At 37.1% G+C, this 23898-nt stretch overlaps 1 protein-coding gene across 1 annotated transcript in view; it reads right to left on the bottom strand.

The window, feature by feature from the left end:
• The window catches only part of Nlk (nemo like kinase), a 145055-nt gene extending 124057 nt beyond the window's left edge, over positions 1 to 20998 (bottom strand). Inside the window, exon 1 of the mRNA XM_020182508.2 lies at positions 19338 to 20998. Coding sequence (XP_020038097.1) covers positions 19338 to 19795 — 458 coding nt within the window. The 5' untranslated portion in view covers positions 19796 to 20998. The remainder of the gene's footprint in view (positions 1 to 19337) is intronic.
• Between the last annotated feature and the right edge of the window lie 2900 nt (positions 20999 to 23898).

The raw sequence follows: 23898 nt of genomic DNA, 5'->3' as shown, positions 1-23898 counted from the left end.
TTGTTAGTGGTAATGCAAAATTATAATCACTTTTTAAAAACAGTTTGCCAGTTTCTTACAAACTTAAACATGGCTTGACCCAGCCATTATACTTCTAGATATTTACCCAACAGAAATCAAAGTCCATCCACACAAAGATCTGTAACTGAATGCTCATTCCAATTTTATATGTAATAGCCAAAAACTACAAACAACCCAAATGTCCATCCAGAGGTGAAAAGATTTGAAGTTATAATATACAAATAAAATGAGAACCAACAAACTGTTTTTGGTGGTACTGAGTTTGAACTCAGGGCTTTGTACTTGCCATGCAGGATACAGCTTGAGTCATACCTCCAGCAAAATCAACAAACTATTGATACACAAAAGCAGGTCAGAGGATTGGAAATGTGTCTATTGAATCCGGTACCTACTTGCTACGAGTCACTCACTCACTGGTCATTTGTTTGTCAGAAAAGTTTGAACTGTATTCTACATACAATGTAGAAATGGTTATACAGTAATCAAGAATAAATGAGAAGTGAAGATGAAGTTCAGTGATTGGAGACTACTCTTTCGAGGAACCTGGCTGTGAAGGAAAAGAAGTTACAATGGTACTACAGAAGATACTGAGGGCTGAATTTAGGGATAAGCCTTGAGCAAATTTTTAAGACAAGGGTACTGTAGAGAGGCAGAGGTTGAAAACTAAAGAGAAAAAGGTAACATCTAGACTAAAGCCCCTTAAAAAGAAAAAAAGAATCAGATCCAGAGACAGAAAAGTAGAGGAAAGCTAAGTATGTTGATACAAATTTGTCTGTGGGTGGAACAGGAAGTTATCTAATTCCTGCATCCTTTGGCTTTATTTTCTCTAAAACAGCAGATGAAGTCATCTGTAGACAGTGAGGAAGAGGTGGAGTGGGAACTTGAGGAAAATGGCAGAGGTTTGAAATAGCTGAGTGAGCAATGGAGAAAAGAACTGACTTGAAACAAGTTTAAGACTTGCTAGAAAACACTGAATGTTCAGCAAAGGTTATAAACCATGAATTATGGAAAATTACCATAAAAATTTCTAAATGTTTAAAGATGATCCTCATGCAATATAGGAGATAAAGGAATATGTACTTATTCACCACTGTCAATCCATAATAAAGCTTGAGTCCACAATAGGAGTGCTAGAGTTAATTCTCCTAGCTTCCAGATCTATTGCTCCTCAAAGCCATTCTCCTTAGTATTGTCTGAGTCACCTTTGAAGAGTTGATCACTTTATTTAAATGCATTCAACAGCCTTCTATATTCAGCTAAAATCTGAAAGTGTTCATACAACAAACAAGGTCTTTCATAATCCAACCTGTTATTCTCATTTCTTAGCAATCATTCCCTCATCCTACACCGTAGCCATAATGAACTAACTCCAGGTCCCCAAAAATACTGTGATCTCTCATGGGTCATGACTTTGTACATGAAATTCCTTCAGTTTGAGATGTCTTTCCCCTTATTCCCTTACCCTTCCATCATGGAAATTTAACTCAGATGTCACCTCCCTAATTAAGCCTACTACAAAAAAAAAAAAAAAACCTGCATAACTGCAAAGGTATCAATCCTAAAAATGCTATAAAAATGTCCCCCTTAGAATTGTACAAATTGAAACTGAGGCCCTGGGTATCCCATCTGTTTTCCCACAGTAAGAAATCTGTGCCCATTTGTATGTAGATATGTAGATATATAGATATATCTTTAAGATATACATCTTAAAATGTATCTTAATTGTAATTTGTTTACAAATATTCAAGTACATGTTTCTTCCTTGTAGAGATTGTCAGGGAAGCTTCCTTGGCCGCACACATTAGACTAGGTCCATAATCACTCCATTTTTCTTCATAAATAATGATGGCAAGTGCTAATTAATAATTAAAAACAGATAATATTTACTGAATTTTTACTGTAGGCAAGGCACTGTAGCATTTTACAGTGATTATCACATTTAATTTTCACAAGAACTTGAAATAGGTGCCATTACAGTTCTCTGTTTTATAGAAGAGGAAACTGAGGCACAAAGCAGTTAAAGCAACTTGTCTAAAATCACACCACCAATAAGCAGCAGAATGTGAATCTGAGAGACTGTGCACTTAAAATTATTTGTTTCATATCTGCCTTCTATGCTTAATACTATATTAATTTTATCTGTACCCTCAGTGCTCAAAGCCTAGTACACAGGTCTTCAACAAATATGTGTATTAATCTAAGACATGGATTCAAACTTTTATACTTATCTCTACTAAATTTCTGCTTGATGATTTCTGCTTATCATTCTTTTGTTTTGTTTTGTGGTGGTACTGGGGTTTGAATTTGTGGCTTCGTGCTTGCTAGGCAGGCACTCTACTGCATAGTTCAAGCCTCTAGCCCTACCTATCATTCTTACAGCAGTCTGAGTACCTGCCATCGCCTATATTGTAGTCATCTTTCCTAGTTCCTATTGATTAGCAAATCTGTTAAGTCTTCTATGCTACTGTCCAAAATATCAATGAAATGTTAGAAACTTCTATAGTTAGGTTCAGAGAACTGTGTTTGATATCTTAAATCTAGATATAACTTACTTAACCAAAATCATAGCTATTTAAACAATTTAAAGGGCAAAAGAAAAGACCTTTTACTTAGGTAGTTTTCCATAAAACATTATTTTATCCAAACTTTTCTCAAGGCTTGCAGTTTTACAACAGGTAAGTCAATACTTCTTTCCTATTTTACTCAGTTAATTATTTCTCAACTTCCAAATAGACATCTCAAGGTTTCTCAGTTTGTCCTATTTCCTTTCTGCTAAGCTTCCCATTTGTCATAAAGCTCTGGGGAAGAAGTGGTGAATAAGACATTTCGTATTACTATGTGAACGTTTATGAGGGTGTGGGAATAAAACTTCTACAAATTTGGCTCTGCAAACAACATCTTTGAAGATAAGAACAGTATGGACAAATGTAGACAACATAAAAGAACTTTCAGTCTGTAAAATTACCTTTTCTTCAAGAGGGTCTTTCAATAAATACTTTTTAGGAAACAGAAAGTTCAATAAAATGCTTTTGTTTTTAAAACCGAAACCTTGGGAAAGATGAGAAAATGAGTGGATTGTAGAAAAAATGTGAAGAGCCAGCAGTGGTGGTACATGCATATAATCCTAGCACTTGGGAGGCTGAGGCAGGAGAATGGAGAGTTCAAGGCCAGCCTGGCCTACACAGCAAGACCCTGTCTCAAAGATAAAAAAGTATATGTCTGTTTGTTTATCTATCCATCTATCTATCTATAAATCATCCTTAATTTTAAATTGTTTTTCTTTTTGGATGCCACCTTAAACTTTAAAACAAGTATGCTACTATCAGATATTAGTAATATACATAAAGGTTTATTTGGAGATAAATTGTTTAGTTATCAACTGAACTATAACAAAAAAAGATAAGGGTGACTTCTTGATGACAAAAACAGTTGTCAATTTACATTTAATAATTTTCTAAATTTTATTTTTCATTTAATAATTCTTGATAAAAAATATTTATCCCAGTTTGTATGAATCATATTACCTATGGCTTTCATTTAATAATTCTTGATAAAAGTTATTTATACCAGTTTGTATGAATATTACCTATGCTTTAATATTAAACTTGTCCTCATTATCCAGTCACAGTGTATTTTACTAAATTTAAGAATGTTTACCTAAAACACTATACAATTCCAGGTTTTGATTTCTGATTTTTAAAAATGAGTTATATTTTTTCCTGAGACAGAGTCACTCTCTCTCTCTCTCTGTCTCTCTGTTTCTCTCTCTGTATGTATGTATATATGTATGTACGATCCAGGCAGGCCTTGAACTTTCAATTCTCGATGACAAGTATACGACCCCAAACCTTAAAAAAAAAGGACTTTTTTTTTTAAAATCTATAAATTCACTTCAAAAGTCTACAGCCAGCCTCAGACTTTCAAAGTGTTACAGGAAGCTCAATGATAGTATTTACATTCAGCTAAAGAGATCTAAATAACAGAAAATAGACAAAAAGTTAGTACCAGATGCAGACTTCTTTTGATCATGAGGGCAATAAAACTCAGAATTTAAGCCACTAAAATAAAGCCTGGATTTACTATTATATGAAAAATGCCAACAACCTGCCCTATCTATAATTCTTTTACTATTCCTTTTTGACATTTTAATGCCCTATTCTTATTTATGAACTTATTTATAGGCAACCTTCCCTTCTAAATTACATAGCATTATTTTCCAAAATATTAATTTTATAGTAATTTGAATAATGCAATATATACCCTGCTACAGCAAAACGAAAAGTAAGAATCAGCAATTACTAACTGAAGAGTACTGGATAAAATGATTTTCTTGTGTCCCTTCTACCTCAAAACCACAAAATAAAACTTCAAAGAAAAGAAAGTTATTTTTCCTAAATAATTCAACTGCATTCTTTATATACATTATAAAAAGCAGTCCTAATAAAGAATTATTTCTTCTCAAAATAAACATCTATTTCTGGACATACAACTGGCTATCATTTACTATTTTTAGATTAGGGCTCCTACTTCTTAAAAAAAAAAAAATCAAAACACAAGCAAACAAATCTACTACCATGGGAGTGTCTAAATTCATTCCAAGTGTTCCCTCATAAGAATTCTTCCATTTCATAAGGAAGTAGGGATCCTGAAATATGTGACAGAGCTCATCTTTGAGAACCACCATCACATACAGACTTAGCATTAGAAACTTTCAACTCAACAACAAACAATAAGCATCATCCAACTTGAACTGCATTAGGCTCCAAAGAAGCAAATGAGACATGACCTGAGCCAATGGATCAGTAGGTAAAGAATGTATCACAGTGGTTATAAGCATTTGTTTTCCTTAGCACTGAAGGAGAAAGAGAGACTGATCACTTACTTTACGAGCAAAAGAAAATCAAGATACAAAAAACAGTTCTTTTAAAGTTTGTCCACATACAGATACAAACTAGTATGTGTTGGTAATGAGAACTTCAGTTCCTACCTAGTTAAACATTATAGTGTCCCTATTTTAGGTCTTTCTGCAATACTGTCTGATCAACTGCATCAAGTAAACCAGTAACTGTGGCCTACATATTTCCTGTCACCACTATTTTAATGTGAACTTCAACTACTTCATCCTAAATGTTTACATTATAAAATTGCATAATATATTAATAGCTGAGTTAGCAAAAGAACCACACTTTCTTGCACCTAAACCAAAAGACTTCACTTTTAAAGGCTGATTTCTAGTATTTCATATTCAGTTGATTTCTAGTATTTCATATTGTAGCCTAGGGAGCAAACACAGCAGCTGCCCTTTCCATGCATACACTGTGGAACATACAGACAATGATGGTTTTCACCATTTCCAGTCATTAACTACTATTTTAGACTTTAAAATCTATTTCTTAGGGCTTTGAGAAATAATCATTACCGTTTGGGAAACAATGCCTCATTTACTGAAAAGGAGTTTAACAAAGGAATTATTTGGTACTGAAAAATACAGAGCAGTGAATTGGGTAACACAAATCATGGTTATCATCAGCTTATGTGACTGTATTAGGGTAATTTACTTTAAAAAAAAAAAAGTAGCTTAAAATTTAGCTTCAATTGTGTAATAGCCGGAATCGTCCTGTCACAGAACTGTGAAACTAGATCTTAGTATTCTTATTTGGAAAATGTTCCCTTAATTCCCAACCTGACATACAAAAAAGAAAAGTTTTACAGAATGGAATATTTCTATTCTGCCTGAACTTAGTTTTGACTGGTACATGTCTCAGTCACACATCTGATTCACACTGAATTTGTTTTAAGTATTAAGAGAATAAATAGCATTCCAAAACAGTCACAAGCCTTAAAACTTGCAGTTCCTTCTGTAGTTGGAGAGCTTGCAAAACTTATTACATGCAACAGTGAGCTGATGCACTGACCAGAAATTTCTTAACACTGTAACTCTAAATTTAATCAAAACTCAAATCTCAGCAAGTTCTGTAGAAATAGCCTCAAAGCAGGTAAAGCAAAAGTTACAAAGTGCTAATTTAGAAGAACACTTTATAGATGTCATTGTACAATTCTTTTCAATTTTCTGAGGCTTAAAAGTTTTCAAAAATAAACAGGCAGAGCATGATATGCCCAATAAATATGCACCATAGTTACATTTAACATGAAAGACTTGATTTGTTCTTTACCCACAACCTTGTAGCTTGTGACATTAAGTCAGCAAACCTGGTAGTCATTGGCATACCTAAAACAACCACCTGGGGTTTTTTTCAGATGTATTATTCTTGGTTTCATTTATAAAGGTTTTATTTTTTGTTTTGTTATGCTTGTATAAAGAACACTTCCTCCATTTTCAAAGGACATTTAGTTGGATAAGGACTATTAGTAAAGCACAAAAAAAAGCAAAGGTTTTGGCTCAGCCATCAGCTGTGTGACCTCAAACAAATCTATTAGCTTCTCTGGGTCTCAATTCTCCCATTTATAAAATGAGACCGACTAGATGCATTCTAAAGTATCTTCTAACTCTGTAATTCCTTTCAGGTAGAACTCTAGGCTTGGAAGAATGAAAAAGTCTACAAAACAAATGGTCAAAATTTACCTTTACAATGTTAGTGAAACAAATAGGTTCTAATAATATTACAATCTCTCCCTCTCTCTCTAAACATCTTGTAAATAACACACCTAAATGTTACCAGTGGTAAATTCCGAGCTGTAGACTATAAACGCTTTTTCCCCTTTTGACTTGTCAAGCACCCTACAATAAACATACTATTACTTTGATGTTGAAGAGAGGGAGTTAAACAGGCAAACCCTCCTGTATGTGCTGAAACAAATTTACATTTGGAAAGCATTCTAGAACTTGATTTTTTTTTTCAAAACCAGAATTAAACAGAAAAAAATCTCTAGTGAAGTAACATACCTGATATCTGTCAACAATCATACAAAAGCTGCTAGTTATTTTCCTTAAATTAATAAGTTTTCAGAAGATCCTATTTTTTCACTTACATTGAAACTGGTAATAATTATGATAGTCAACACATAGTGCCAGGCATAGTTCTAAGGCTTTATATGTATATTAGTTCATTCACAATAAACCTACTATTAATAAATTTACTATACATGAAGACCATGAGGCACACAGCAGTAAAATAATTTGCCTACAGTTTATAAGGGGCAGAGCCAGAATTTAAACAGACTGTCAGGCCAGACATGGTACCTCACACCTGTAATCCCAAACTACTCAGGAGGACAAAGTAGAAGGATCGAAGTTGGAGGCCAGCCTCGACAAAAGTTAGATCCTAGCTCAAAAGAAACAAGCCAGATATGGTGGTGCATGCTTGTAAACCCAGCTACTTGGGAGGTAGATATAAAAGGATCATGATCTGAGGCTGGCCCATGCAGAAGTGCCAGACTCCATCTGAAAAATGAACTAAAAGTCAGAAAGGGCTAATGATGTAGCTCAAGTGGTAGAAAGCATGCATGTAAGCACTGGCATAAAAAAACTGCTCAAACTTTTTACATGCTTGAAATCACGACTCACTTCCAAGTCATTACTTCAAAGCTACAAGGGAGTATAATTTAATCTCTATACATATCAGCAAGAGAATAATACTGTAACATCTGGGGTGTAGCTGCATGGTACAGTGCTTGCCTACACGTGTGGGACCCTGGGTTCAATTATCACAAAAAAACAAACAAAAAAACCCCTGAACTATCATGAACTATAACCTCCGAGGAATTTTATTACTAAGTTTAACAACAGAATGTTTTTGTTTTGTTTTGAGGTACTGGAGATCGAACCCAGGCCCTTGTGCATGGTAGGCAAACACTCCATCCCCAACCCCAACTGGAATGTTTTAACAAAGAAAGGTACTATACTGTCTATTTGTCTTCATGACTCTTCTGGAAAGAATCCCTAAAACCAACTGTTGTGCCTTCCTAAACTTCCTATTTTATTGAACTGTTTTAACCATATTATAACTAGCTTGCATTTTTAAAAGAAATACATCAATGTTTACTTTGAACGTCAGCTGTAGAACACACTCAGTTAGCATCACAATAACTATAATTAGTATAACTTATAAAACCTGGGAAAATGAACACAGGAAGCCAACCAATTAAATATAGTTAAAGGTTCTCACATAATTCTTAAAAGCAATTTCAAACCCAAACCAAAATACATATGACCTCTTTTCTGCATAATGCCCACGATTACTTATCAATTTTTATGGCTTCTGGATTACTTTTAATTAAAGTCCAAATTCCTCCCACATTTGTATTACTAAATTTCCAGCACTGCTGATGTAAATATAGAAATCGAGTTTTTTATTAAAAAATCAGAAGAGAAAGTAGGTGGAGAAGGTGCAAAAAAAAAATCTTTACACCAGGCTACTTGTTAATTTGGATGTGCAATGAGACAATCACCTGATAATTGCACCCTTTGGATACTTCTGTACTGGTAAAATGATACAGTGAAATAGTCACCTGGTTTATTTCAATTTACTTAAATAATTTGCAAATCTGTAGCTTTCTGCCATAGTACAGTAAGAAAATTAGCATGTACGAAAAACCACCTGCTAATGTAAATTGAAAGATGATCTTTACAAAGGGAAAAAAAGCCCCAATCTGGGTCAAATGACTAATTTTATCTATTTGTTCAAATGTCTCTCTTTACCTTTTCTCTGCAGCTGAAAGCAAGAATTTTAGGTCAAGGAACAGATAAACAAAAAGTTTCTGGGTTGTTTATTCTCCTGCAACAAGTTAGCTGCCCGACACCACTAAGCTCTATTATTACTTAAATTGAAAACAAGTCTGAGAACCTTATCTAGATAATAAAACCCCCAAGAGAGGGGGGAAAAAAGGAAATCAATGTCAGATGCTTGCTCTAATTGGGACAGAAAGCAAACACAGTAAGGATCAGGTACCAATTTTACCTTCTGCTACTTTAGGCAAATAAGACTTCAGAAAAAAGAAGGAAAGTATTCCAATTAAGTCAGGGCAGATAAGAATTTCTCTATAAGGAACATTATTCCAGTTTACTTTGTAAATGTACCTGGTGAAGTTCTTCTAAGTCTAACATATGCTAGATAAAAGCATTATCTTGATTATTAATGACTGCTTTTCCAATATCCACTGCTAGAACTATGCTGGTCAATAAAGTAGGCAGTACATGTGGCTACTAAGCACCTAAAATGTGACTAGTCTAAACTAAGATGTGTCATAAGCATTAAGATACATACTGGGTTTTTGTAGACTTATTATAAACAAAATATATGTAAAATATATTAATTTTTCTCGTGATTACATGTTGAAATATGAGTATGTAGGATATTATGACTTAAATAAATTATATTACTAAAAATAATTTCACCTGTTTCTTTTTACTATTTTTTTTAATATGGCTCTAGAAAATGTACTATCACATACACGGTACTGGTTTGCTAAGGAAAAAGTGTTCCTTCCCTTCCTCTTGTATAAGAGCTTTAGGAAGACATTCCTCCCTCTGGGCATTATATGTCCTAAACTGCTATGGCCTCAAGGCTGTATCAAGGGTCATTTTCTGGGAGGTCCATCTGCAAACTAGTAAATCTCTTATTCAATTTCAGAATTTTAGAGAGACTCTTGAGAAAAAAAAAATTTTGACTTACAAGTTAATAAGCACTGCCTGCCAAAATCATCTTACCTGATTACTCACCAAAAGAGATAAAATAGTTAGTATTTTTATCTAAAATCTTTATCTTTAGTATTTTATCTAAAAATTTAAAAATTGAGGTTAGAGAGAAGATCAGTGGTAGTGTTTGCCTAGTATTCTCAAGGTCCTGGATTTGATCTCCAGTACCACAAAAAACAAAATCAAACAAACAAAAAAACTTAATAATAAAAATAAAAATTTAAAAACCATTCCATCAGGTGTGATGGTACAAACATGTAATCCCAGCACTCAGGAGGCTGAGGCAGGATGATCAAGAGTTGGAGGCCAGGACTAGGGTTGTAGCTCAAGTGGTAAAGCAAGGCACTGACTTCAAATCCCAGAACTAAAAAAAAAAAAAAAAAGAGTTGGAGTCTAGCCTGGGCTAGAAAGCAAGACTCTGAAGACACTATTACAAAATTTTAAAAAATAAAAAAAAAAAGGTACTACCATGAAAATAGTAGCATCTAATTTACACGTAAGAAATGGCCTTTGCAAACAGGTTCTTCTCCAGAATTAAACCACAACATATAGACTCCTCACCTATCAATCAGTAATGGGAGAAAAGAAGTTCCTGAACTACTGCACATTTAAAATATGATCTCAAATTTGAAAACTCTACAAAAGCCCCAGGAATACTGGAATAGGGTGACAATTATCTCATTCTTCCTTTAGACAATTTTAGAAGCTATTCAATATCTATAGTCCTGAAGAAAGCTGTCTTGTGGTCACTAGCAGATTTTACTTGCCCACAAATAATGCCACTATGACTTACACATATAATGACATTTTGTATTATACTCTTAGAAAATACAGGGAGGAAATCAAGGCTCAGAAAGTTTAAATAACTTTATGAAGATCAAAAGACTGTTGGCAGCAAGGCTGGAACCAGAACCTGTCTCTTAGCAAGTTTAGTTTAGTATTCTATTATCTTATCACTGACATAAATAAATAAATTCTTCCCAAGGAAATGGCACCTTGTACATCAAATTCTCTGATTTATTAAACTAGGAATAAAACTTGAGATTTGGAAAAATGTTATTAATGATAAAAATAAAATGCTGCTAATACTTAAGACATGCTTTAGAACCAAATATATCATATGTATCTTCTACCACACTGGGGTGTCATTCACTATGAACAAATTTTCCTATCTGCACTTTAGTTTGGCCTCCAGTAACTTCTTCCACCTAAAACAGAATATTCCCCAAAGCTAAGACAGACCTCAGCTACCTCTTCCCTTTTGTTTCACAGATTCAAAACAACAACAAAAAAAGAAATTAAGAAGCTTGGAGCAAATGGCTCACACCTGTAATCCAAGCTACTTGGGAGGCTGAGATTGGGAGGATCCAGGTTTGAGGCCAGCCCAGGCAAAAAAATTAGTAACAACAACCCCCCCCATCTCAACCAATAGCTGGGCTTGATGGTACATAGCTGCTGTCCCAGGGTAGGAAGCATAAATAGGAGGATCAAGGTCCAGGCTCACTCAGGGAAAAAGTAAGACCCTATCTCCAAAAAGAAAAGAAAAAAAGGGTTGGAGGTATGGCTAAAGTGGTAGAGTGCTTGCCTAGCAAGTGCAAAGCCCTGAATTCAAATCCCAGTACCACCAGAAAAAAAAAAAAGATCTGACCAAGTTGCTCTCTTAAAAACTTTCAAGTTGTTATTTGTAGGGTTTCAAACTTTCTTCATATTCACTGCCAAGAAAACCTTTCAAGAAATTTTTTTATACCTGTAATCCCAGGTACTCGGCCCAGGCAAAGTTAACAAGACCCTATCTCAAAAACAAAATAAAAACAAAAGGGCTGGGGGGGTGTGCCTCAAATGGCAGAACATTTGCCTTGCATGCGCAAGGACCAGGCAGGGTTCAATCCCAAGTAGCACACACACACAAAATTTTTTTCCAAGGTTGGGCATGGTGGCTCATACCTGCAATCCCAGTTACTCAGAGGCAGAAATTAGGAAGATCAAGGTTCACAGCCCACCCAGGCAAAGGTTATCAAGATCCTGTATTAACCAATAATCTAGGCATGGTGGGTACACACCTGTCATCCCAGCTATACAGGAGGTATATATAGGAAGACAGAGGTCCAAATCAACCTGGGCAAAAACTTGAGACCCTATCTAAAAAAAATAACTAAAGCAAAAAGGGTTGGTAGCTTGGCTCAAGTGGTAGAGCACCTGCCTAGCAAACACAAGAATCTGAGTTCAAACCCTAGTTTTTTTCAAACTGGGCATGGTGATGCACAACCATAATACCAACAACTCTGGAGGTTAAGACAGGAGAATCATGAGTTCCAGTATAGCCTGGGCTATACAGTGAGATTCTGTCTCAAAAAAATTTTTTTCCTAAACATTCCCTTATGAAATTTTAACACCACAGATATACCATATATTTCTTTATGTGCTGTATGTATTTATGTGCTTTCCTCATGGAGAGAGTAAGATTCTTGTCTCCCATTCTGACCATACCAATACTATCTCAACTCTTTAGCATGATATTCCAACCTCTTTATGATCCAGCTCCAGCTTGTATCTCTTACCACCTCATTTACACCACTTTCAGCAATTTCAGTCCTGTGGTTTCCAGCAAACGGCCCTAGAGTGCCCTTTCCCATTGTTTGACTCCATTCTAAAAATCTAGGTAAAATACTACCAGGAAAATAATAGTACTAAATTTACAAGCAAGGTGAAACTGCCCACTTGCAAATAGGCAGGCTTTTCTCCACAACTGAAGTATTACCTGTACAAGGAAGCATCCACACCTTCCATAGAAATCCCTCCTCTATGAAGGATTCCATGACATCCAGGAATTATCCCCATTGATGGGATCAATTGCATTGATGCATTTTGGCACTGAATTATAATTATCCATTTGCAAACCTATCTCTACCTCTAGGGAGATTAATCTTTAGCTCCTATCATCCAGCACAGTGCCTGGCAAATAGTCAACATGCAGTAAGCAGGTATTATAAGATCAAGTAAAAATAGTGAATTCTTTTTATTTAATGGCTCCAAATTTAGTTTCAACTCTTCACTAAGATTATGAACTCCTTGAGAGTAGGGATATTATTTTTCAAACTGTTTACCTGACTATAAACTCTTTCAAGGCAAGATCATGACCTAAACAGGAGGCCAGGTGTGGTGGCCAACACCTATAATCCCACCTACTTGGGAGGCAAAGATAGTGGGATCACACCAAGGCCAGCCAGGGCAAAGAGTCAGTAGAATATCTCAACAAGCCATGCATGATGGCGCATGTTTGCTAGGTGAGAGGCAGAGGTAGGAGGGGTCCAGCCTGGGCTTGGGCAAAAACTGGAAACTCTACCTGAAAAATAAACTAAAGCAAAAAGATCTGGAAGTGTGGCTCAAGTGGTAGAGCACAAATGCAAAGCCCCAAGTTGAAACATCAGTACCACCAAATAAATAAATAACATAAAAATAAGTTTTAAAAATCCTAAAAATAATAAATGACCCAAACATTCTTATATCTTAGTACAATATACCAACCACAATAGAGATAACAGCAGAAGCTTGATAGAGGTTTGCAAAATCATTCACAGAACTAAATATCCTCATTTACTGCCGATAACATTGCTGGTCCACAGCAGATTGACATTAAAAATATATGGACTAGTGAGTGAGTCCAAGAGTGTCAAAAGCTTTCATTGTCTGAAAGTAGGTATGACTCAACTAGCCAAACTAATTCAAAACACAGATGTAAAACTGGGTTTAGGTAAAGAACACCAATCATTATCAATGGCAGACATCCCTGAATATACTCCCTCTTCTCACACCATTAAAATGTTGAAGTTCAGTCTCAACATAGTTTCCTGATAAGTCATCTTTCCATAGTGCCAGAATTTTTGCTAATGTTTCTTGGCTAGATACCTCAGAACTACCAATGAGAACTATCATGATTTGTGGCATGCTTATTGACAGTACTGTAACTTGTGCCTCAGGCACTCTGTGTTACCTCCAAGCAACAACAGGATCAAATTGACAAGCTATTTTAGTTAGGAAATCATTGTTGATCTGTATTAGATGACCCACTTAACAAATATCTTACTGGAATACTATAGATACACCAGGAATTCAAATATAATCAAATGAAACAGCTTCTACCCAACATCTTCATTCCATTTGCTGATTAAATGTCAAATGGAAGATCTTCTTTGACCTTGACAATGTTCTAAGAAAACAAATTAGCATATTAAGGAAACATACCATATACAAAGATTCTTGAATTGCTAGGACATCAATAAATTTAAAATAAAAATAAAAACACTGAAAATTGCCACTCAATTATACTACCCAAGTCAGTAAAAACTCTGACACTCCCAAATTGTGAAGTTAATGAAACATTCCAGTACTTTTGTTTGAAATCAAGGAATAACATTTCCACAGCTGCTATGCTTTAAGGGTAAAATCCAGAATTTAGATTCAAATATATATCTACTTAAGGCACTTTACAAATATTTTTGTTCTGGGATAGCATATAAAAGGGAACTGGCCCTATTTCTTTTCTAGACAGTGTGGAACTAACTGATAACTAAAAAGAAGGCATTTAATTTAGTTATTATTATTTGAAACAGCTATGCTTCTGAAATGTTTTTAAATAAAAAATATTTGTCCTTTTTCTTTCTAAACTGATATTCAATTGTTTAACATGAAATTAATCTCCAAGGATAAAACAAGTTTATTTTGTTGTGCCATAGTTTTATTTTATTTTTGGCTTTTGAACATAATTTAGATAATCTTGACAGGAACCTAAATCCAAAATGACTTTCAAAGTAACAGGTTATGGGGCTTCAATCACCAAAAATGGGTATATCATCATTAGACTGTGTCACTTTTATTCTTTCTTTTCTTTCTCTACTTTATGGTCATGAACCTGCAGTTTCTAAAAGTAAGTTCATTGTAGTTGAAATTAACGAAATAGATTTCCACATTTCTAGTTTCACACGGATGCTTTGTTATGTCTAGAAGAGCAACCGTTTCCTTTTTATGGTGCAGGCTCTGTTTCTTCAAAGCTCTTTTCACAAAGCAGACCCCCCAAAGAATCCAGCTGTGGCTGTTAATCTTGGCAGATAGCAGAGAAACTTCTCAACACTATAGATTCTTAACCTGTAAAACACAGTTAATAACAAAATACACTTTAGTATCCTCTTCCTGATTCAACTGACTTGGGATTTTCTGCACACATCCCCCAAAAGCATCCCCCATTTTTTCAAATTATATTCCACTATTTATGAAATAAAAGAACCAGAGAAAGCATCAGGGGAAAAAAATGCCTCTAATTTTCACAAGATGAGCAAGCTAGACAATCTCTGCCATGCATAAAAGTTTACACTGAATAATTTTTCATTAAGTCACACACATTTCCCTCACCTCACAGGGATCTTCTTTAGCAATTCACACTTTTTCATCTAAACACAAGTAAAATGAATTTCCACCAAAGCAGAACTCTTGACAATAATAATGCCCTTCACTTGTTACATTCTGAAAAGAAAAAATTAATTTCCTTCCCAGTACATAAATCCATAATACTTTTTAAAACAGTTAAGATGAACAGACTAGAACACCTACCAAGCCCACGCTTTATATTTTGTTTTTTTAATTAATTGAGAACAGGACAGACTATTTTCCCTTTGGCTCCGAATTCAACCTTCTTTACCTCCCTGAAATATAGCACAACTGAAGTGACACTATGATATTTAAACTCATGCCTCCAAAAACAGTCTGCACATTGATTCCACCTGGTAAATCTGACATTCTATGAAGACTCTTCTATGCACACAATAGTCTCATCTTTCTACCAATAATAGCTACAATAAAAACAGCTAACATTTATTGAGAGCTTACTGTGTGCTACATAGTGTATTCACTGGTTTATAGGGATTACCTCATTTAATCCTCAGACCAATCTTGAAATAAGCATTGTAGATGAGGAATAGAAATGGTAAATAATTTATTGAGATCACAGAGCTAGTAAGTAACAAAGTATCACCATGGTTATACCTAAGTTTTGAAACACAGATAGAAAGTAACCTGCTGAAGGTATTAGATAATAATATTCAAAGCTCTTCAACTTTATTTGAAAAACAAAGAAGACGGACCAAGTGAATTCTAGGATCTCTGATCCAGACAAGTCAAAAACCAAAATACTAATTTTATGAAGCAGAAGCTTTTCCCAGACTCACTTTATCAAGGCAGCACGTGCCATTAATCCAATCTATATATTTTCCATTACAAGTGTCAAAAACTGCCTGGGTTTAGCAACCCCCAAACTGCTCTCATGTGGTCAATTTACACCAATACTTAAAATTACACACTTCATGAGCCTCTGAAGCTCACTGTCCCAAAATTCTCACATCTTTAAAGCACAGAATTTTTCTCTAGCAAATATAAACTACATACAAAAAGGTACATTATATTATTTTCACCAAATGTCTGAGGTTACTGTTTATGGACTGTTTTGTTTTTGCATTATGAAAATGTCCATATGGGTGTCTGGAAGTCTGACATCTGATAATGAAGGTCAAATTATATGTGATGTTTTGATTTCCCATGAACAATATTCTATCATTGCCAATGAATGTATTTCAACCTACCCCATGATCACATTACCAGGTAAAGTGGAACCCTTACTCTGAGATAGAACACCGCAGACAGTTGTTAATGAAACCGTAATTGAACTGTCAAAGCACCATCTTTACCAGCAAGCTAATGGGTAATTCACTACTTTTACACAACTGTCCAATACTGATAAGTTATTCCACTAGTTAAATTCAGCAGAAAGATAAATTAAGTAAGGTAGACTAAATTGTTCTGTAATAAATCTGAATGGTAAAATACTGTATCACTTCTACAAATGTCTCTCCCTATCTATACAGAAGAACAACAATATCTCTCAAAATTATTACATTTCACTTTTTTTTGCCATCAGTCAGTACCCCTGTGTGAATGTCCAAAAAGTAACGGGGGCAAATGTAGCTCCTTGTCAGATACTATGTCAGAATACTTGCAAAATGCTGAATAAATATGTTTGAATCTAAGTAAATCTTATGATACCCAGGTAGTTACATGGTGTACTGAATCAAATGATGTATCACTGAAAGAATATTCTTATGTTCTATTTTAATCATTTTAGGAAATAGTTGTTTCAGACTTATAAGGTGTTTTTAAATTAAAAAGAAAATTCCTGTCTCAGTTACAAAGTAAAAAAACCTCATCAATATGTTGGGTTTCAGAATACAACTGAAAGTTCACCCTAGCTTGGCTTTCAAATCTCTAGTTTCAGAAATCTTACTTAGATCATATTGCAGTTAAATTCCAAATATAATAAGCAATCCAGACAGCAAATCACCAATGTAAATATAAAAATAGAAAAGCATTTGCATACTAAAAACACACACCTGGAACTCTTCGCTTTTTTCATACTAAATTGGATTTCACCTGGAACAGATGATAAAAACACTCAATGCAGGAAGAAAAACTTGGTTAAAAAACGAAGAGGGACCAAACCATCTGAAGACACAGCGAGATGGCAGCCATCTACAATCCAAGGAAGGAAGCCTTGGAAGAAACCAAACCTGCTGGCACCTTGATCTTAGATTTCTAGCCCCTAGAACTATGAGAATTAAGTTTCTGTCGTTTAAGCCAAAACAAAGAACCACCTGCCTAGGGGACCAATTCACAAAACAGTAAAAGATACCTTAACACTGACCTAGGTGGTAGGAAGAAAAAGAAGTACTTCAACAGATGGTCCTTACCCTCAAGGTGCTTACAATGCAGTCAGTGAAACAAGGCAAACATGAAACAACTGGTGTACAATTGAAGATGTACACAGAGGCATATTTCAAGTTCATTGTTTTACAAACTCCATTAGTGGTAGAGAGCTCAATCAACAAAACTCTAGAATGGATTCCAGTCAAACACATTTGGATTTTTAGATATGAATGTTTCACAGTGTGTACTACAAGAATGTCTGCTATGTGAGCTAGTACAGAAGTACTGTTCTTCATCATCTACCCCTGTCCCCACCCTTCAAAAACATCTTTTCCCTTACTTCTACAAATCACATCCCCTTTTGATAGAAATGTAAGTGAATATACTCAAGAATGCTGTAACCTATTTCCCTTTCAGTATCCCAAGCACAAAGCAGTAAGATAAAAGTATCCAGAGCTAAAAATTCCTAATTCTCAAAGTTAGTAATGACAAAATTTAAATCAAGGAACAACCTTTTTCCTGTGTTCCTGTCACACCCTACAGCTTTGAAATCCTCAAGAGTTAGGCCAGAATGGAAACTCATAGTGAAATCCCTAAGGATAGGCTATGGGAGAGAAAAGAGGAAGGCAGGAACAGGCAGGTCCCTGAGCAGAACAACTGAAGAGGTACCATTAAGCGCTACACTCTTTCCCGCTAGGAATCCCATACACCCTGGAGAAGGGTAAATGCAGCAGCAACCTAATTGGAGACTAGTTGAGAAAAACTGGACTCTACTAGTTTTTTTGGGTTTTTTATTAAAGAAGAAGGGCTGGAAGTGTAGCTCAAGAGGTACAGCACCTACCTAGCCAAAAAAGAAAAAAAAAAAAAAAAAAAAAAAAAAGCACGTATTTGCTAGACTAGTTCCAAAGAGTTCATTTTACTGTGGTGATGAGGGCTTTTCTAGACATTAACAAGAATCTAGTTTTGAATGCAATGAAAACACAAATTCATCTATCCACCCTGAAATTCTTAATCTTTGAAGAAAAACCTCAGCTCACTCTGCTTTTGATAGGAAGCAATACATTTTATTATAAACAACTAATCTTCTTCAGGGCAAACAGACCAAAATGTTGCATTTAACAAACCCTTACACTTTTTAAAATATCCTAGCAAAAGTACTTTCTACAATAGCAAATGAACAAAGGATAAAAACAACTGAAGCACTAAGTGACACTAAAACATTACACAGAATGTGGGCCACTGCACAGCTACATTCTACTAACCTCATTTGTGGTACTCATGTGTGATGCTATATTTAATGCATTCTTATCAGAAGGCTAAAGCTACATACTTCCCAACTTTAGCTTTATCGTTTAAAATAAACCACTCAAGCAATGATTTTTTTTTTAACTGGTTCAACTATGAAACCTACCTTCCTTCTAGGGATCAAGATCACAAAATAAAGCATGAAAAGATGTAAAGGACAGGAAAATAATTACACAGAGTATACCCTAATGCCAAGACTATTAAAAAGGAATTAAGTTGGGGCCAGTCGTTGACATTTGCTGCAACTGGGCAACTGATCCAAACTAAAGCAAACACAGGGATGACCAAGGTCTTTGTGGGTGTATTTCACACATTCATCTATTGATCTTACACTCAGTAGCTCAGTGATATGATCAAAATAGTTTGCTAGTCAGCAAACTTATATGTGTCACTTAAGAGAAGGTGCTCCACCAAAAGTTGCCAGAACTCCAAAGCATAGGCCTAGACAACCAACACATTAGGCCCCTTAACAACGCAAGTGGGTGGATTCCTACACGAGTTGAGAAGCGTGGTCCGCTTTGGTCAACCTGGAAAAAACCATGAGGAATGACTCGCCCAATGAGAACCATGAGAAGAAACCTGGAGAAGTTGTTTTTCTTTGGATACTCACCAGACAACACCAAAGGCTCCATATCCAATAGGTCTATCCGGCTCAATATCCAGCTGCTGCTGTGGATGATGCGAGTGCTGATGATGGTGCGCCTTAACTGTAGCAGCTGCGGCAGCCTGTACCTGAGCTGGGGCTGCTGCAGCTGGTCCAGGAGCCTGACCCGGTGCCGGTGATGGGAAATATGGCTGTTGTTGCCCAGGGTTTAACATGGCAGCGGCTGCGGCCGCTGCAGCAGCGGCCGCAGCTGCCGAAGACGTATGCTGCTGTACAGGGTGCACAGCAGCAGCCGACCCCGGATGAAGATGGTGTTGAGGGTGGTGGTGGTGGTGAAGGTGAGGAGGAGGAAGGTGTGGAAGGTGGTGGTGATGGTGGTGGTGGTGACCTGCTGCTGCTGCAGATGTACCGCCATTATAAGCCGCCATCATTTTTGCGTTGGCTCTTGGGCCACAAAGAGACATTCAAAAAAATGCCCTTTGATTGGAAAGCAAACTGGGTCAAGCTGTCATTTGGCCATTTAAAAATGAAGAAAAACCACTCACTCCACCTCAAAACACATAGAGCGGAACTGGCTTTATGTCTTCATCAGTCAATTCCAAATAAGTTAGAGGATCTTGGTGTTTAATTTTTGGGTGAGCGTTTGTGGAAGGGTGTGGGTTGCCAAAGAAAATGGGGGGGGGAAAAGGGAAAAAGGACCCCTTCCCCCCAGGATTCCTGCCACAAGTGGGTACTAAAACTCCATTCTTAATTTGGGGGCGGTTCCAACTTTGAATGTGGGAATAAAGGCCAAACCTCCCGACCCCCAGAACTCCACGCACGAAAAGGATCAGGTAACACACCACCCTTGGAATTTTGTAACAGGGTTGACTCATCTACCCCTTCCATTCCCACATCCTTTTCTAAACACTACCACCTCCTCAAAAACACAATTTAAAAATATAAATCATATATATATAATATATATATATATCCAACCACCCTGAATCAAAGAAGGGGGAAATTTTCAGGGAAACCAGCTTTCAGCTTCCCCCCCCTTGAACCCTTGAACTCTTAGGCCTTCCTACATCTCCCCCTACTCCTAATCTGGTTGACCTGATTTTTTTTGGGGGGTGGGGGGGTTAAACCAAACTTTCCTGGGCAGAATGAGCCAGGGAAGGAGGCTGGAGGGTTAGAGTGAGGAGAGGAGGCGACAAGCAGGGCAGAAAGAAAAAAAGAGAACCAGGGCAAAAGTGAAGGTAAGGAGGTGCAGGGAGGAATGAAAGAGCGGTGGACAGCACTTGGACGCCCAAACAGAGGGAACCGCCCCGAGAGAAGGTTAGGGTCCCGGGGCCAAAGAACAGGAGCCCCGGGAGGCGGGAGGGGTACGGTCGGAAGCGGGCTGACTCCTGCCCCCGCCGCCGGCTGCTTCTGCTGAGGGTTGGGGGGGAGAGCGGGTGGGTCCCCCGCGCGACGGCCCCTGCAGGGCTCAAGGCTGCTCCGTCTCCCCCCCTCCCCCCCACCCGGCTTCCGTCCCCGCGGCCGCTTGCTCCTTAAGCCGCCGCGGCCGCTTTCTCTTCGGCCGCCGCCTCCTCAGCCGCCGGTACCGCCGCGGCCGGACTCACCTCCCCTAGCAAAGCCGGATAGAGCGGAGCCAGCGGCGGACACGCGCAACCAGCCGCCGAGGCCCCGCCCCCGCCTCACACTGACCGGCTGCTCTAGCCAATCCACGCCCACCTGTCCGCTTCCACTTCCAATCCTGAACCCGGAGCTGCAGACAGGCGCACTGTTCGACCAGTGGCAACAAGGTGTGGGTCTCCTGGGGAAATCCCACCCCCTTTGCGGGATGGGCAGATAGAAGTACCAATCAAAAGGCAGATTTTGGCCTGACGGACAAGGTTGATAGCCAATTAAAAACCAACGATCTCCGTGACTTTTTTTTTTTTTTTTTTTTTTTTTTTTGCCTCTCTCCTCTTTTCTTTTTCTTCTTTTTTTTTTCCTTTTGGCAAGAGCAGGAAGCTGCGTGCTAATCCCGCCTGCAAAAGCTGGAAGAGAGAGGCGAAATGAAAGAGCCAATCATGAGCCAGGAACAAAGAACAGAGCAACCAATCTTCGGATTGAAGATAAGGTGGGCTGGAACTGGGGCCAGATAGACATATGATTTGACAAATGGAAAAAAAATATTGCTCTAGGTCCCGCCTTTCAGATCTGCTATAGGGCAGGATTGCGGAGATTCGCTGTCATAACGGAGACGACCTCTTCAAGGGGTGGGGCCAGGAAAAGAGGTGTGGTCTAAAAAGGGGCGTGACCGAGTCGAAGAAGGCGGAGTCCAAAGCATCGCTGGTCCATTGATAAGAGACCATCTCCTACCCCTTTTAAGGTTTAAGGTGTAGAAAAGTAGAGGGAGAAAAACGGATGTTGAGCGTCAGAAACTGAAGGATCAAGGTTACTCAACAAGAAGACAATCACAGAAGAAACTCAGGAGACTGACAGTTCATAGACAATGGATGGTCTTCCTGGTTAATCTTGTTCTTTACCAAAAAGAGGCGTTGTCTCCAGCATTTAGAACGTTCTCTCAACAGAAAGTAAAGCTGTTAATACAAATTAGAACAACAAAAAAGTAAACTTAGCCACAAAAAATAGCAATTTTCTCCCCGAATTTTCTACTTAAGTTAGTCATTGAATTTTTACTAACATAACACTGTGAAAAGCACTATTTCACTTATCAGAATTTATTCTTAAAATGTAAAATAGTAAGCTTTCTAAATCCTATTACTAAAACTGTGTGCTCAGAAACCTGGAGGTCATCTTTGATTCCTTTTTTGCCTGTCCATTCTCCTTCCAATCAATTATCAAGTCTTAAACACTTCTAAGCATCTCTCCATCCTCCCTTCTCCCCAGTCATTGTAGCCTTACCCAGATTTGTACTTCTAACATCTTTACATCTCTCTGCCTACAGGCTACAGTCTCACTCTTCTTTAAACTGTCCTCTGTTAAGGGCATAGGAACCTTTTTTTTTTTTTTTTTAAGTGGAACTGGGGCTCTATTGCTTAAACCACACCTCCAGTCCATTTTGCTTGGGTTATTTCTGAGATGAGGTCTGACAAACTATTTGCCCCGGCTGGCCTGGAACTGTGATCCTCCCAATTTCAGCCTCCAAAGTAGCTAGGATTACAGGCATAGTAAACTTTTAAACTCCCATCAGCTGGGAAGGATTTCGGTGCTCTCTGTAAGCTTATTGTGGCTGAACCAAGAAAGAAGGCATATGCAAATTTGTATAGAAATTATGATTCCATGAAAGATTCTGTGAAAATGAAGAAGGATGGTGTCTTTGGAATACAAAGTGATTTTGAAATGTAAGGAATTTCTTTAGAAATTTGTGGCTGACCTATGTTCCTAAACTATGAAACACGAATATATGTAATAGAGAATAGTTTCTCTTGATAAATAATAAATAAATAAGAGGAATTAAGAATACAATAGTCCACCTTTATCTGAGGTTTTGTTTCCATGATTTCATTTACCCATAGTCAATTGCAGTCCAAAAAAACTGAATGGAAATTTCCAAAAACCATTTGTATGTTTTAAATTGTACAGCATTCTTAATAGCGAGATGAAATCTTGGCCATCCCACACTATCCTGCTAGGGATGTGATTCATATTCTTGTCCACCATATTTAAATTGAATACATTGTTTACCCGTTAGTGACATAATAGTCTTCTCAGTTATCAGATCAATGATCACGATATTGCAGTGCTTATGTTCAAGTAACCCTCACCTAATAGTCTACCACTATATCACAAAGCCTAAGTGCTTCCTTACTTCATCTCACCATCACAAGAGAAAGGGTAGAAAGGTATTTTGAGAAAGATCACATTCACATGACTTTTATTACAGCATACAGTATATCCTTTGAGGGTCCCTAATCTGAAAATCCAAAATTGGAATGTCCCAAAATCCAAAAGTTTTCAAGGGCCAACATGATGCATCAAGTGGAAAAAAACCACCTTTGGCCTTATATGACAGGTCACAGTCAAACACAGGTACATTGAAAATATTGTATAAAAATGCCTTAAGACTGTGTTTATATGGTTCATATAAACATAAATGAATTTTGAGTTGACTCCCAACCCCAAGATAACATTATGTATATATAAATATATTAACACCCCCCCCAAAAAAAAAACAAACTCAAATCTGAAACACTTCTGGTCCCAAACATTCTGGATAAGGGATAGTCAATCTTAATTGTTCTAGTTTATAATTAGTCATTGTTATTAATCTCTTACTGTGGCAATTTATATGTATCTGTAGGAAAAATAGTATATATAGAATCTGGTACTATCCATGGTTTCGGGCATCCACTAGGGGTCTTGGAATCTTTCCCCTGTTGGAGAAGAGGGAGATAGTCTACAAGTCTGACTATGCCTCTACCCTGAAATAAAGTCAATAAGCCTAACTAGCCTGGCATCACCTGATCCCTACTTACCTTATGGGTCTTATCTCTCACCTCCACCTTCTATACTTCAGACATTCTGAACTTCCTTCAGTTCCTTAAATGATTTGTTGCCTCCAAGCCTTATCCCA

This window comes from Castor canadensis, chromosome 11, assembly GCF_047511655.1.
Source record: "Castor canadensis chromosome 11, mCasCan1.hap1v2, whole genome shotgun sequence".
Classification (NCBI taxonomy): Eukaryota; Metazoa; Chordata; class Mammalia; order Rodentia; family Castoridae; genus Castor; species Castor canadensis.
Note: the sequence above shows the minus strand (reverse complement) of the source record. Positions and strands in the feature narration are given on the sequence as shown.